This window comes from Trichechus manatus, unplaced genomic scaffold (assembly GCF_000243295.1).
Source record: "Trichechus manatus latirostris isolate Lorelei unplaced genomic scaffold, TriManLat1.0 scaffold00083, whole genome shotgun sequence".
Taxonomy (NCBI): Eukaryota; Metazoa; Chordata; class Mammalia; order Sirenia; family Trichechidae; genus Trichechus; species Trichechus manatus.
The window spans coordinates 8,041,198-8,055,400 of NW_004444019.1; the positions used below are offsets into that span (position 1 = coordinate 8,041,198).

The following is a 14,203-nucleotide window of genomic DNA, read 5'->3' on the forward strand; positions in this document are numbered from 1 at the left end:
AGAAGAACAAAGTGGGAGGCCTCACACTACCTGATTTTAGAACCTATTATACTGCCACAGTAGTCAAAACAGCCTGGTACTGGTACAACAGATACATAGACCAATGGAACAGAATTAAGAATCCAGACGTAAATTCATCCACCTATAAGCAGCTGATATTTGACAAAGGCCCAAAGTCCGTTAAATAGGGAGATGACCGAAATGGTGCTGGCATAACTGGATATCCATCTGCAAAAAAATGAAGCAAGACCCATATCTCACAACAAGCACAAAAACTAACTCAAAATAGACCAAAGACCTAAATATAAAATCTAAAACGATAAAGATCATGGAAGAAAAATAGGGACAATGCTAGGAGCCCTAATACATGGCATAAACAATACAAAACATTACTAACAATGCACAAACACTAGAAGAGAAATTAGATAACTGGGAGCTCCTAAAGATCAAACACTTAGGATCATCAAAACACTTCACCAAAGAGTAAAAAGACAACCTACAGACTGGGAAAAAATTTTTGGCTACAACAAATCTGATCAGGGTCTAATCTCTAAAATCTGTAAGATACTACAATACCTCAACAACAAAAAGACAAATAACCCAATTAAAATATGGGCAAAGGATATGAACAGGCACTTTGTCAAAGAAGACATTCAGGCGGCTAACAGACAGGAGGAAATGATCACAATGATTAGCCATTAAAGAAATGCAAATCAAAACTACAATGAGATATCATCTCACCCAACAAGGCTAGTATTAATCCAAAAAACACAAAATAATAAATGTTGGAGAGGTTGTGGAGAGACCGGAACACTTATACACTGCTAGTGGGACTGTAAAATGGTACAACCACTTTGGAAATCAATTTGCGCTTCCTTAAAAAGCTAGAAATAGAAGTACCACACGATCCAGCAATCCTGCTCCTTGGAACATACCCTAGAGAAATAAGGGCCGTCACACGAATAGATATATGCACACGCATGTTCACTGCAGCACTATTCACGATAGCAGAAAGACGGACTTAGGTGCCCATCAACGTACAAATGGATAAACAAATTATGGTATATTCACACAATGGAATACTATGCAACGATAAAGAACAACAGTGAATCCCATGAAACATAACATGGAGGAATCTGGAAGGCATTACGCTGAGTGAATTTAGTCAGTTGCAAAAGGACAAATATTGTATAAGACCATGCTTATAAGAACTCAAGAAAAGGTTTAAACACAGAAGAAAACATTCTTTGATGGTTTCGAAGGTGGGGAAGGAGGGAGAGGGATATTCACTAGCTACAGAGTAGAAAAAAAGATAGGTGAAGGGAAGGACAACACACACTACAGGGGAAGTCAACACAACTGGACTAAACTGAAGCTAAGAAGTTTCCTGAATACAACCAAACACTTCAAGGGACAGAGTAGCAGGGGTGGGGTCTTGGGACCATGGTTTCAGGGGACATCTAGGTCAATTGGCATAACAAAGCTTATTAAGAAAATGTTCTGCATACCACTTTGGTGAGTGGCATCTAGGGTCTTAAAAGCTAGCGAGTGGCCACCTAAGATGCATCAATTGGTCCCAAGCCACCTGGAGCAAAAGAGAATGAAGAACACCAAAGACACAAGGAAAATATTAGCCCAAGAGACAGAAAGGGTCACATAAGCCAGAGACTTCATCAGCCTGAGACCAGAAGAACTAGATGGTGCCCGGCTACCACTAATGACCGCCCCGACAGGGAACACAACAGAGAGTCCCTGACGGAGCAGGAGAAAAGTAGGGGTGCAAAACTCAAATTCTAGTAAAAAGACCAGACTTACGGTTTGATTGAGACTGGAAGGACTCCGAAAGACATGGACCCCGGACTCTCTGTTAGCCCAAAACTAAAACTATTCCCAAGGCCAACTCCTCAGACAAAGATTAGACTGGACTATGGGACATAAAATGATACTCGTGAAGAGTGTGCTTCTTAGCTTAAGTAGATACATGAGACTAAATGGGCAGCTCCTGTTCAGAGGCAAGATGAGAAGGCAGAGAGGGTCAGGAGCTGGTTGAATGGTCACAGGAAATCCGGGGTGGAAAGGAGGAGTGTGCTGTAACAGTATAGGGGGAGCAACTAGGGTCACATAACAATGTATGTATAAATTTTTGTATGAGAGACTAACTTGAATGCTAAACTTTCACTTAAAGCACAACAATAAAAAGAAAATGTGATAGTACTCCAGGTCAGGAAACCTGGAGCTCTAGTCCTACTGTCTGTCTTATCTTCGACAAATAGTAAACTCTGATCTTTACGGGAGCCTTGGCAGCGCAGTGGTTAAGAGCTCGGCTGCTAACCGAAAGGTTGGCAGGTGGAATCCACCAGCAGCTCTTGGAAACCATATTGGGCAGTTTCACTCTGTCCGATAAGGTCACTATGAGTCAGACTCGACTTAACGGCAATGGGTTTGGGGTTTTTTTTTTTTTTTTGGTTTCATGGACTTTAGGTACTCTTATTTATAAAATGAGAAACTGAATAAGATGAACTCTCTAATGCCACACCACTGTTAAAAGTTGATTAATCTACTTTACACAGACTTCCTTAAATTCTTCCACTGAATGAAAAGGGGAGAGAACATAAAAACTATTTAATTAATAGAATCAAAATGTTGTCTCAATATGAATGTCTTGGACAGGAGATACTTAAATAAACAAAAGGATAAAATAATGGGTGTGAAAAGGACAAAGATATAGGAATAAAAAAACCATGAAATTAGCTAAGATTTCACTTCTCTTGGACTTAGGAAACTTACGTTTGCAACTGTAAGGGAACAAATTGATAGAACCTTTAGTTTCATTTTAGTTACATAATGAAGAAAGAATTTTGAACTGAAGTATGAACCATCATCTAATTCAAAGTTTAATTATACTCATGAGGTATTTTTCCAATTGTTTTATTTTTGGAGTTCAAGAGCCATCTCAGACTTTAATATTAAAATGTATCTCACTTTAGGCATTTCTACAGCATTCTATTTTGAAAAGTGATCTGATTTTTACTGCTTTTATTCTGTTAAACTAAAACAAGAAGAAACATGCTGCATAATTCTATACTTTTTAAATTAGCGACATCTACAGCTAAGGTTCCTACGTGGCACCCTAGGTGGCACAAACGGTTTGCACTGGACTGCTAACCTAAAGGCTGGTGGTTTGAACCCACCCAGCGGTACCACAGAAGAAAAGGCCTGGAAATCTCCTTCTGTTAAGATTATCTCCAAAAAAAACCCTATGGAGCAGTTCTACTCTGTAACATACGGGATTGCCATGAGTTGGAATTGACTTGATGGCAACTAACAGTAACAGCTAATACTCAATGGACCAACATAGTTCTCTTCAATTGATCATATACAGATGTCTGGCTAAGCAGGTAGCCAAGTTTTCAATTTCTAAATTGAACAAGTGAACTACATTACAGTAAAAAGGGTAAATTTTATGTAAAAGTTCTTGTTTTAAAAGAGTCACAATGTAAGAGTACTAGCTTTATATCATGATCTTGTCAAAACAACTGTTCATTCAAATTAGCCTTACCCACTGCAGAAGAAGGTTAATTTTAGGACACTAAATGCTCCTAGCACAATGCTTGACATATTAATGTTCAGTAACTTTTATGAATGAAGTTCCTTTTAAAACTACTGCTTTGAAAATTAAGTGTTTAAAGCTGTCTTGTCTTTATTACCTCAAAAATATTTTTTTCTGCAATAAAAACATGTTATCTTTCCTAAACAGCTGATTTCCGGGTCCCAATCCATGCATTTCTACGCACTTGAGTTTCACTGCTATCTCAAGGTAAAGATGGGTTAGATCACTTACAGGTCAGTTTATTCTCCATAGATGATCACCAAACATCTATACCATAAAGTTTCTACCAGCAATCTACAAAAGACACTACAAAGGTTATACAACCTTTAATACCCAACTACCACCAAGGAAAACCACCCTAAAACGTGTCAATAATTCCAAATTTTGAAGCACCTACGCTGAAAGCCAAAACTTACCTCTCAAAGAGTGATCAAGTAAAATTTTGGAATGCATACTTACAGGTCCAATAAAATATTTAATAAACCTTCTTTAAAGTTAAAAAGTCTTTGTCTTTAGACATTCTCATAAAGTGGGCTCCGAAACAAAGAAAAGCCATACATGCTTTAAATATTATTCTTTGAAGAAGGAAATCTGCTGTATCTTTAAATATAATTCATATTCAAATCAGAGGATTCTAGGAAGATGGAGAGAGACTAGTAAAGAAAAATTAAAATATTCCTACAAACCTTCAAAACAACTAAGTACTATCAGTGTATGATAAAATTATATTTCACTGCTTGTTTACCTTATGAAGTTAAGTTGTTTTTAGGTTTGATTGTTTGTTGGGGGTGGGGCGGGGGGGGCAAGGATTGGGAGAGAAGTGGGACACATAAAAATATGATTTTTTACTAGTTCTTTATTATGAGTCTGATTTAAATAAATAGAAACTTCTTTTTAAAAAATGTATGTGACATAATTATGAACGTGAATTTATAACCTTCTATGTAAACACAAGAGGTATATATACAATAAAATCTCCTTATATTTAAAACTTAATAACTTACCTAGGCCAATTAGCTAGACTCAAACTATGTCCTTCTGTCAGGGGTGAGTTCAATCAAGTATTTAATGAACATTAGACAGTATGCTTACAAATGTTAGGTATTATATGTAAATGTTGTGTTTTAAGGAGCCACTAACTTATTCTAATTAAATACTTATTTTTATAAGTCTTCAGTACAAAACTACTCTTTGGCATCCAATCATACATTGCATAAAAGCAGGAAAATGTAACCCAAAATTAGGTGAAAAATTAGTCTATGGGAACAGATCCAGAACTGATAGAAAAGAACTTTTAAAACAGCTATTAAAAACATGCTCAAGGATTTAAAAGAAAGCAATCATAGTACAGAAATAGAAGAGCAACCTTACAGCAAAGAAACTGAGTTTGTAATAAAAAACCTTCCCATAAAGAAAGCTCTAAGACCAGATGTCTTTACTGGTGAATTATAACAAATATTTAAGGAAGAAATAATAACCATATACAAATTCTTTCAGAAAATAAAGTAGGTGGGAGCACTTCCCAATTCATTTTAGCGAGCCATCATTACTCTGACACCAAACGAAGAGATTAAAAAAACCACATAGAAAAATATCTCTTATCAACATAGAAATAAAAATCCTCGATAACATATTTGCAAATCAATCCAGAAACATATAAAAAAGATAATATATCACAACCAAGTGGGGTTTATCTTAGGAATACAAGGTTGGTTCAACTTTTGAAAAATCAAATGTAATATACCATATTAAAAAATAAAGGAGAAAAAAATTATATGATCACCTCAATAGATGCAAAAAAAAAAAAAAAAAACCTAACAAAATTCAATATCCATTCATGATAAAAACTGTCAGTAAACTAGGAATAGAAAGAAACACCCTCTATCTGTTAAAAGGCATCTAAGTAAAATCTAAAACTAACATCGTATCTAATGGTGAATGACCAGACACTTTTCCTCTAAACTTAGGAGCAAGGCCAGTATATCAGCTCTCCCTATTTCAACTTGACATTGCACCAGACCTTCCAGCCAGTGCAATAAGGAAAGATTAAAAACCAAAACAAAATGAAAACTGGAAATATTAGATTTGAAAAGAAGTAAAAATGTCTTTTAGCAGCTAATATAATCATGTATGTGAAAATTCCTAAGAGATCTATAATAAAGCTACTAGAATACTTCAGCAAGCTTGCAAGACACAAGGTCAATGTACAGAAATGACGGTATTTTTACATACTCACAATGAATAACTGAAAACTGAAATTAAACAATATCATTAGTCTATAAAGGAAGAAATATTTATAAACTTATCAAAATATATCCAAGACCTCTAACGTGAACACTGCAAAACACTGCTGAGAGAAATTTGCGATGACATAAATAAATGGAAAGATTTAACAGGTTCATGGATTGCAAGATTTAATATTAAGATATCAAAACCAAAAAAACCCATTGGTGCCGTGTCGATTTTGACTCATAGTGGCCTTACAGGACAGGGTAGAACTGTCTTATAGGGTTTCCAAGGCTGTAAATCTTCACAGAAGCAGACTTTCACATCTTTCTCCTGTGGAGCAGCTGGTGGGTTCAAATCACCCACATTTCGGTTAGCAGTTTAGCGCTTGACCACTGTGCCACCAGGGCTCCTATTAAGATACCAAGTTCCTCCAAATTTACCTATAGTTCAAAGTAATCCCAACAGAAATCTCAGTGGAAATTGTGGTTGTGCCTGAAGCCAGCACTCAAGGGGGCGGGGTGGGGGATTGACCACAAAGGAGCACAGGTAGCTTTCTGGGGTATCAGGGATGTTCTATATTGTCTTTCTGTTTATATATCTATACATCTATTTGGCAAAATCAATCTGTACACTTAATAATGATTTAAAAAATCCCTTTAAGCACATGCTAACTGAAATGGGACACAGCATGTTTAAAAGAAGACAGCCGACGTTAGAGACCAGGCTGTACATATTTATAAGAAACGATAAACAATTTACCACCACTCATCTGTCAGTTTATTGTACTGTGGTGGCTTGTGTGTCGCTGTGATGCTGGAAGCTGCGCGACCAGTATTTCAAATACCAGCAGGGTCACCATGGTGGATAGGTTTCAGTGGAGCTTCTAGACGAGGACAGACTAGGAAGCAGTACCTAGCATTCTACTTCTAAAAAAACTGGCCAGTGAAAACCTTATGAGTAGCAGTACATACCTCAATAGAAAGAACACAAAAATCCCCACAACTGGGCCGGTAAGCAACATCATGATAAATGAAGAAAATATTGAAGTTGTCAAAGATTTCATTTTACTTGGATGCATAGTCAACATCCATGGAAGCAGCAGTCAAGAAATCAAACAACGTATTACACTGGGCAAATGTGCGGCAAAAGACCTCTTTAAAGTATTGAAAAGCAAAGATGTCACCTCGAGGACTAAAGTACACTTGACCCAAGCCATAGTATTTTCAGTCACCTCATATGCATGCAAAAGCTGGACAGTGAATAGGGAAGACCAAAGAAGAACTGATGCTTTGCACTATGATGCTGGTGAAGAATAATGAATATACCAAGGACTGCCAGAAGAACGAACAAATTTGTCTTGGAAGAAGTATGGCCAAGGATGCTCCTTAGAAGCAAGGATGGTCAGACTTGGTCTCACGTACTTTGGACGTGTTATCAGGAGGAACCAGTCCCTGGAGAAGGACATCATGCTTGGTAAAACAGAGGGTCAGCAAAAAAAAGGAAGACCCTCAAGGAGATGGACTGACACAGTGGCTGCAACAGTGGGCTCAAACATAGCAACGATTGTGAGGATGGCACAAGACCAGGTAGTGTTTCATTCTGTTGTACACAGGGTCGCTATGAGTAGGAGGAACTGACTCGATAGCACCTAATAACAACATAAAGAATTTAGGATTAAAATAAGGGTTGGGAAGGGTGTTACCATACCTTGGGTGCCATGAAGACAAATCATCTTGGGAAAAAGAACTGGGGTGAGTCTTTAAAAAATTTATTCTAACAGATGGTTAAAAAAGAGCCATACTATAGTAGGACTAACTCTTTCAAAAGAGGAGTTTTTTACAGTGAGCAGTCAGTGCATTTCCTTTCTAATTATAAGAGGAAGACAAAGCAGCACTTGACTGGTCTTTGATGGCATTCTCTAAAATTTTATTTTGTTTAAATTTAGCTAAAACCCACTTTCTAGCTTCATCTTGCCTAATTTCCCTGCAAACCAGTCTACTCGGCAGTCACAGTACTTTTCTGAATTATACCTTGCTACTGTATACAAGGAGCCCTGGCAGCACAGCAGTTAAGAGCTATGGCTGCTAACCAAAAGGTCAGCAGTTGGAATCCACCAGCTGCTCCTTGAGAACTCTATGGGGCAGTTCTCCTCTGTCCTATAGGGTCACTGAGTCAGAACCGACTCAATGGCAATGGGTTTGGTTTTTGGTACTATATATATACAAAGCTCTGGTGTTTGAAATGTTCTCCGCCATCCAGATACAAATTGGGCATATACAGAGGTCTCTGGCCAGCAGTTATGGCTACTTTTTAAGTCCCAGAGTCATATTATGATGGCCTTAACTCAATCTAGTACTTAAGTTTAGGTACTTCAGTTCCAAGAATTCAAGGCAAGCAAATGATGGTTTCCAGAAAGAAAAAATATGGTTTTCCTTCTTAAATAATACCTTTTACATACCTTCAGAAACATATCATCTAACAATTAGGCAAATTCTATTATTTTCAGTTAGGATTCCTAAGTTCTAATATGGGTCCCAGGTCTCCTCGTTACATAAACATACAAACTTGATATGCTGGAAGTATACTACATTACTCAGATATATTTTATTTAAATTTCCCAATAACTATGTTATAATCCTGATTACACAAGAGTACATGAAGTTCAGAGAAGTCACGTACTTTGCCCGACCTGCCAAACAGCAGAGCTATCATTCACAACTAGGTTATTTTAACTCCAAAATCCAAGTTTTTAAGCACCATGGTATTATGCCTCAAGAGAAAAACTCAATCATTCTGAGAGAAATGATACAAATTTGGGTGAAGAGTGACACTATAATTTTTTTAAACCCCATTTACCTTCAGGGGACGCAGAGCACCACAAAATTTTGTCCAGCAACTGTTTTCAATGAATTCTAAGTGCCTCTCTCTTTTCTTCAGTGTTCGTAACCTTTCTTCCAATTGTTTTAAGGCGCGTTTATCCCTTGCTGGCAAAGGTCGACCGTCTTTGCTCTGCAAATAACAGAACAAAATAAAACACAGTTTTTACCACTAAGGTCTTAATAAATTACCCATCAGATTTAGTAGATCAGGCAACAAAAACTTTTTTAGGTTTGGATACTCCTTAGGCAAATTTACCAATTGGAAAAAAACTAACAACTGCAATGTAACAATAAAAATCTCTAAACCTAGGTGAGCATCAACATGTGGATGTGTGAACATTTACTACTGAACTTCCTCTTGATCCCTGTCCCAATATATGGTACAGTTATGTGGAGAGAGATAATTTTGTTAAAAACACTCCACAAAAAAAGGCATTATGCACCTTTTTCAATTTTTGCCTCCCCTCGAAACTGCCTCCTTTTATCCCTTATATTTGATCTGGTCCTACCCCCTCTCTCCTTCTGGTCAAGTGAGTGTGTTATGCTGTACCTGAACTGAAGCTTCTAAGGCCTTGATTCAAAAACCAGCAGAATGATGGAATGCTAGTATAGGTGGCATGGAGAAGTTTTCATAACAATTGCTAAGAATTGGCACTCCCTAATTCTCCAAGTACATTTTCAAATGAGTCATGCTTTCTTTGGCCAACCTATATGGCAGATAATCTCCATCTATGTTTATGTGATGCTTATTGAAACAATGAGCAGTACTTTGTCTCATAAATATGCTTTCCCACTGGAGTTTCCCTGCTGCTTATTGTTGTTAGTTGCCGTCGAATCGATTCTGACTCATGGTGACCCCATGTGTGCAGAACAGAACTGCTCCATAGGGTTTTCAAGGCTGTGAACTTTTGGAAGCAGATCACCAGACCTTCTTCCAGGGTGCCTCCAGGTGGATCCAAACCACCAGCCTTTCAGCTAGCAGTCAAGCGCTTAACGGTTTATGCCACCCAGGGACTCCTTACACAAACATATTGCTCTCTAGCGCATCCTAGTGCAGCCTCAGTTTGAACACAGATATAACGACGATGATACCCAAATATTCTTTAATAGGAAATTTACATAGTTATAATGATCTCTTTATATCATGGCACCTCCATGCTCTTCTGGCATGAGCCATCCTCTCCCATACCTTATCTTATTGCTTCTCAAACTTTAGCATGCATAAGAATCACCTGAAAAGTGTGTTAAACACAGAAATCTGGACCCCATCCCCAGAAAATCTAATTAAGTAGGTCTTGGGTGGGGCCTATAATTTGTATTTCTAACAAATTTCCAGGAGATGCTGATGATACTGGTCAAGAGAAAACATTTTGCATACACTGGACTATAATTATCTTCACTCCTTTAAGTCAAGTACATTTGTGTATTATCAACTTGGATCCCAGAGAAGGTAACCTTAAAGAAAGGTGTTTTCAGAAGGACAGAGGAATAAGACGGGCATTCCCTTATGGAAGACAGATTCAAGCAATGATGCTTCAAGTATGTGGTATGAGAAGAGTTAATACTTTCTATCTTAGCCATAACAATTTCTCTCATAACTGCCATTCTAATGTCAAAGGAATACAAACAACGAGGTAGTTGTGTTTCACTGCTAGCTTTCATTATTTCAGACAAAAACCATTTAGTAAACTGATTTAATAGAGTCCACTGAAAAAAAACTCAAGTTATCTCCTATTTAGTGAATGCTCCAGTAGAGTGAGTAATGGATGTCCACTCTGCTTTGTCAATTGACTAAACCAGTATAATTTTGGCCAGAGAAACAAACACGGAGGGAAACCCAACAGTCAATCAGCTATCTCACTTGAAAATATTTAGTTATAAAGTACGTGAATACATATACTTTGTTTAAAAGTAAAATGTGAAAACTTCCTTCACACTATCCCCAGTTCTCATGCTTCCTACCACTCCCCTTTCCAATGATTATCACAGTTAAGATGACCAATATCCTTCTACACATGTTCTATGTATTTTTTGCATGTGTGTGTATGTAGGTGCAAATACATACTTACAGTTTTTTTGTTGTACATAATAGCTAATATTTCTTGAGCACTTTCCATATATCTATAAAACTGGTCTGTTCTTTATAAATTTATTCTCCTTAAATCTCCAGAATAATTCTTTGAAGTAGGTAATAGTATCATATTAATTTATTTGATGAGGAAAATAAGGCCCACAGATGTAATGTGCGTAATCACTAGAGCCAGAACTTGAACTGAGGTAGCCTGACTTTACAGCCTGTACCATCTATGCAAACAAGATACTTCGTTGTCCTGAAACTTTTTAAAAATATTAAACATCTTCAATATATATAAATCTACCTCATTCCTTTTCATCACTGGACAGGACATTTTACCACAGTATCTTAATTTAACATTTTATTTTTAAACATTTAGATTGTTCCCAATATTTTTCCTTTTGGCATTACGTTGTGCCATGAAAATCCTTGTATACATAGGTGCAAATGTGAGCATATAATTCAGCAGGATAGATTCTTAGAGGTAAACTGTTAGAATAAACTTAAATTATTAAAAGGTATGTGTTTATGTCCAGAGGCATATGTCACAACTTGTAATTTTTTTCCAAAAAGCTGTATATTTTATTTTCCCACCAACAGTATACCTTTCCCTAAATTCTCACCAACACCTGACACAAGTAAAATTTTAAAAGACTGATGATCCAAGAGATAACTGTCACATCCTTGATTACTAAGGTGACCTACTGCCCCAGTTATGTATTTCAGTAAATCTTGTAATTTTTATCAGGAAGAATCTGTTATTTCTTTTTTACAGTTTATAGCTATTACGAATGAGATCATTTTTTTATTACACCTTCTGTCATGGATTGAATTATGTCCCCCACAAAATGTGAGTATCAGTTTGGCTGGGCCATGATTCCCACTATTGTGTGGCTGTCCTCCATTTTGTGATTGTAATTTTATGTTAAAGAGGATTAGAGTGGGATTGTAACACCCTTACTAAGGTCACATCCCTAATCCAATGTAAAGGGAGCTTCCCTGGGGTGTGGCCTCCATCACCTTTTATCTTACAGGAGATAAGAGGAAAGGGAAGCAAGCAGAGAATAGGGGACCTCATACCACCAAGATGCAGTGCCAGGAGCAGAGCATGTCCTTTGGACCCAGGGTCCCTGCACGGAGAAGCTCCTAGTCCGGGGGAAGATTGATGAGAAGGCCGACAGAGAAAGAAAGCCTTCCTCTGGAGCTGACACCCTGAATTTGGACTTTTAGCCTACTTTACTGTGAGGAAATAAACTTCTCTTTGTTATAGCCATCCACTTGCAGTATTTCTGTTATAGCAGCACTAGATGACTAAGATACCCTCTAACTGGTTAATGATTTTTGTAAGTTTGTATCTAGGCACCCCAAAAAACTCATAATTAGTTCCACTAGTTTGTTAGTTGATTCTTTTGAATTTTCTTGGTTGATGGTATCATATGCAAATAATAAAGATTGTTTCCTATGTCTCTCTTCCTCCCTCCCCCTTTCCCCAATGTTTATACGTAATTTATTTCCTATCTAAGACCTCCAGGTAAATGCTGAAGAATGGGAATGTTTCCATTCCTTCACCATGTATGATGCTTATTACAGTCTTCCTTTTTAATTTAAGCACTTTCTTGTCTTCTAATTTGATAAGACTTTTTTTTTTTTAATCATAACTACAAATCTACCGAGTTTTTCAAACACTCTTTGGCATCTATTAAGATGCTTACGTTTCTCATTTAATCTCAATATATTTTCCAATGTATTATCCTCGCATTTCTGGAATAAACCTAAATTGGTAACTATAAAATATTCTTTTATTACAGCATAGACTCTGAATTACTAATATTTTTATTTACGGTTTTTAAATATTTGCCTCTACTTTCATAAAAGAGACGAGTATAATGCTTTCTTTTTTCGTATGTGCTATTACTGTCTGGTTTCTGTATCAAGATTATACTAGTCTAGTAGAATGATTTAGAAAACTTTCCTTTTTTTCATAGTTCTTTAAATAATTTTAAGATTTATCTGTTACTTGAAGGGACAGTGTATTTAATTAGCCAGTAGTTACAGTAATCTTTAGCTTATTTAACAAGTACATAAAACCTGAACATAGAGTAAAATCTGATGATGCACATGAAATGAGCATATATGAAAACCAGCAAAGTCGTTAGAACATTGATAAAAATTTTCAAACTGCCAGTGTCCTATATTTCATAGAGGCATTTTTTAAAATACGGGCTTGGTTCTTGAAGGATGTATGGCAAAGAAAATCAAATAAAGAAAAATGGGTTTGCCAATGTCTAAGTCACATCAGATAAGCAGGTCAAAGAGGAAGTAAGTTTATGGTTCCCAATAACAACAAAACACCAACTCACTTTTGATTTAATCGTTTGAATTTGTTGCTCCACTTCTTCAATGTCTTCGGTGTTTTCTAGACGTTCATATGCAGCACTTCTAGTGCCTTTTATCAGATTTAAAGGTAATGCTGACATGCCATAGGCCTAAAAGAAACAAAATGAAATGTGTTTTAGTAATATTAAACACATCATATGCAATTTTCAGGTAAAAACATCCTTTAAGTAATAATATAGATAAAACAGCTGTGAAAGGGCATGGTCACTGAAAAAGCATATGTGAATGAATCATGATTTTACTGTCTCATAATTCTCCTGTTTATTTCACATTTGCATTTAAACAAAGTTATGTTTGTAACATTATTCTTAGTTATAAATGGGAATATATTAACGTAAATATAATATTTTATTAAAGTAATAAATAACAACTTCAGGCTAAGCAGTGGTTAAGATACACCCACTCCTCTCTTATCCATATGGTTAGGTTCCAAAGCCAAGGTCATTATGTGAAATTTGGTGTTATACAAGAGTCTGGCCGTGCCCTGTCTCTGGCGCCAGTGTCCTCCCGGTACACATGGCCCTTTGGGCGCACCTGGTGTGTCTCAGGATATACATGGCATGATAGGCCCCCCTTCCCCACCATGCCTTTCCCACTACTGCAGAGTCCACAGGGGTTGGGGGTGGTAGTGGTGGTTGGGGGTTGCCTGCTGCCTCCGGAGCAGCAGGGGCCCACCATGCTCCAGGCCTCTGCACAGACCCCTGATCTCCACCTTCCCGGTTCTCTGGCCCTGGCAGTGGCGGGCGTCTCTCAGGCCTGCAGGCAAGTGAGGCCTGGCCACCTGGGCCTCGTAGAGGCTGCGGAGGATGCCCATCTGCCTCATGCTCACAAAGGCAGGCCTGGGTAATATGAACCGCCAGCGGCCTGCCCTAGCTCACTCCCTCTCACAAACTGCCCTCCTCCTCCTCCTCCCCGTCTCTTCTCAGCTCCTCGTTAATAAACAACATAGTCAGATATTTTTTCTATTGTCGTAAATGGAAAATGTCAGACGAGACAGTAAGTAAGGAGTAGGTG

At 37.4% G+C, this 14,203-nt stretch overlaps 1 protein-coding gene across 3 annotated transcripts in view; it reads right to left on the reverse strand.

Annotated features, from left to right (window-relative positions):
- LMBRD1 (LMBR1 domain containing 1) overlaps positions 1–14,203 on the reverse strand; it is a 145,507-nt gene that overhangs the window by 40,201 nt on the left and 91,103 nt on the right. For all 3 annotated transcript variants that reach the window (XM_004381356.2, XM_023735863.1, XM_023735862.1), the window contains exons 8-9: positions 13,153–13,278; positions 8,696–8,848 (exon numbers count right to left, since the gene is read on the reverse strand). In XM_004381356.2, the coding sequence (XP_004381413.1) occupies positions 8,696–8,848; positions 13,153–13,278 (279 nt within the window). The remainder of the gene's footprint in view (positions 1–8,695; positions 8,849–13,152; positions 13,279–14,203) is intronic.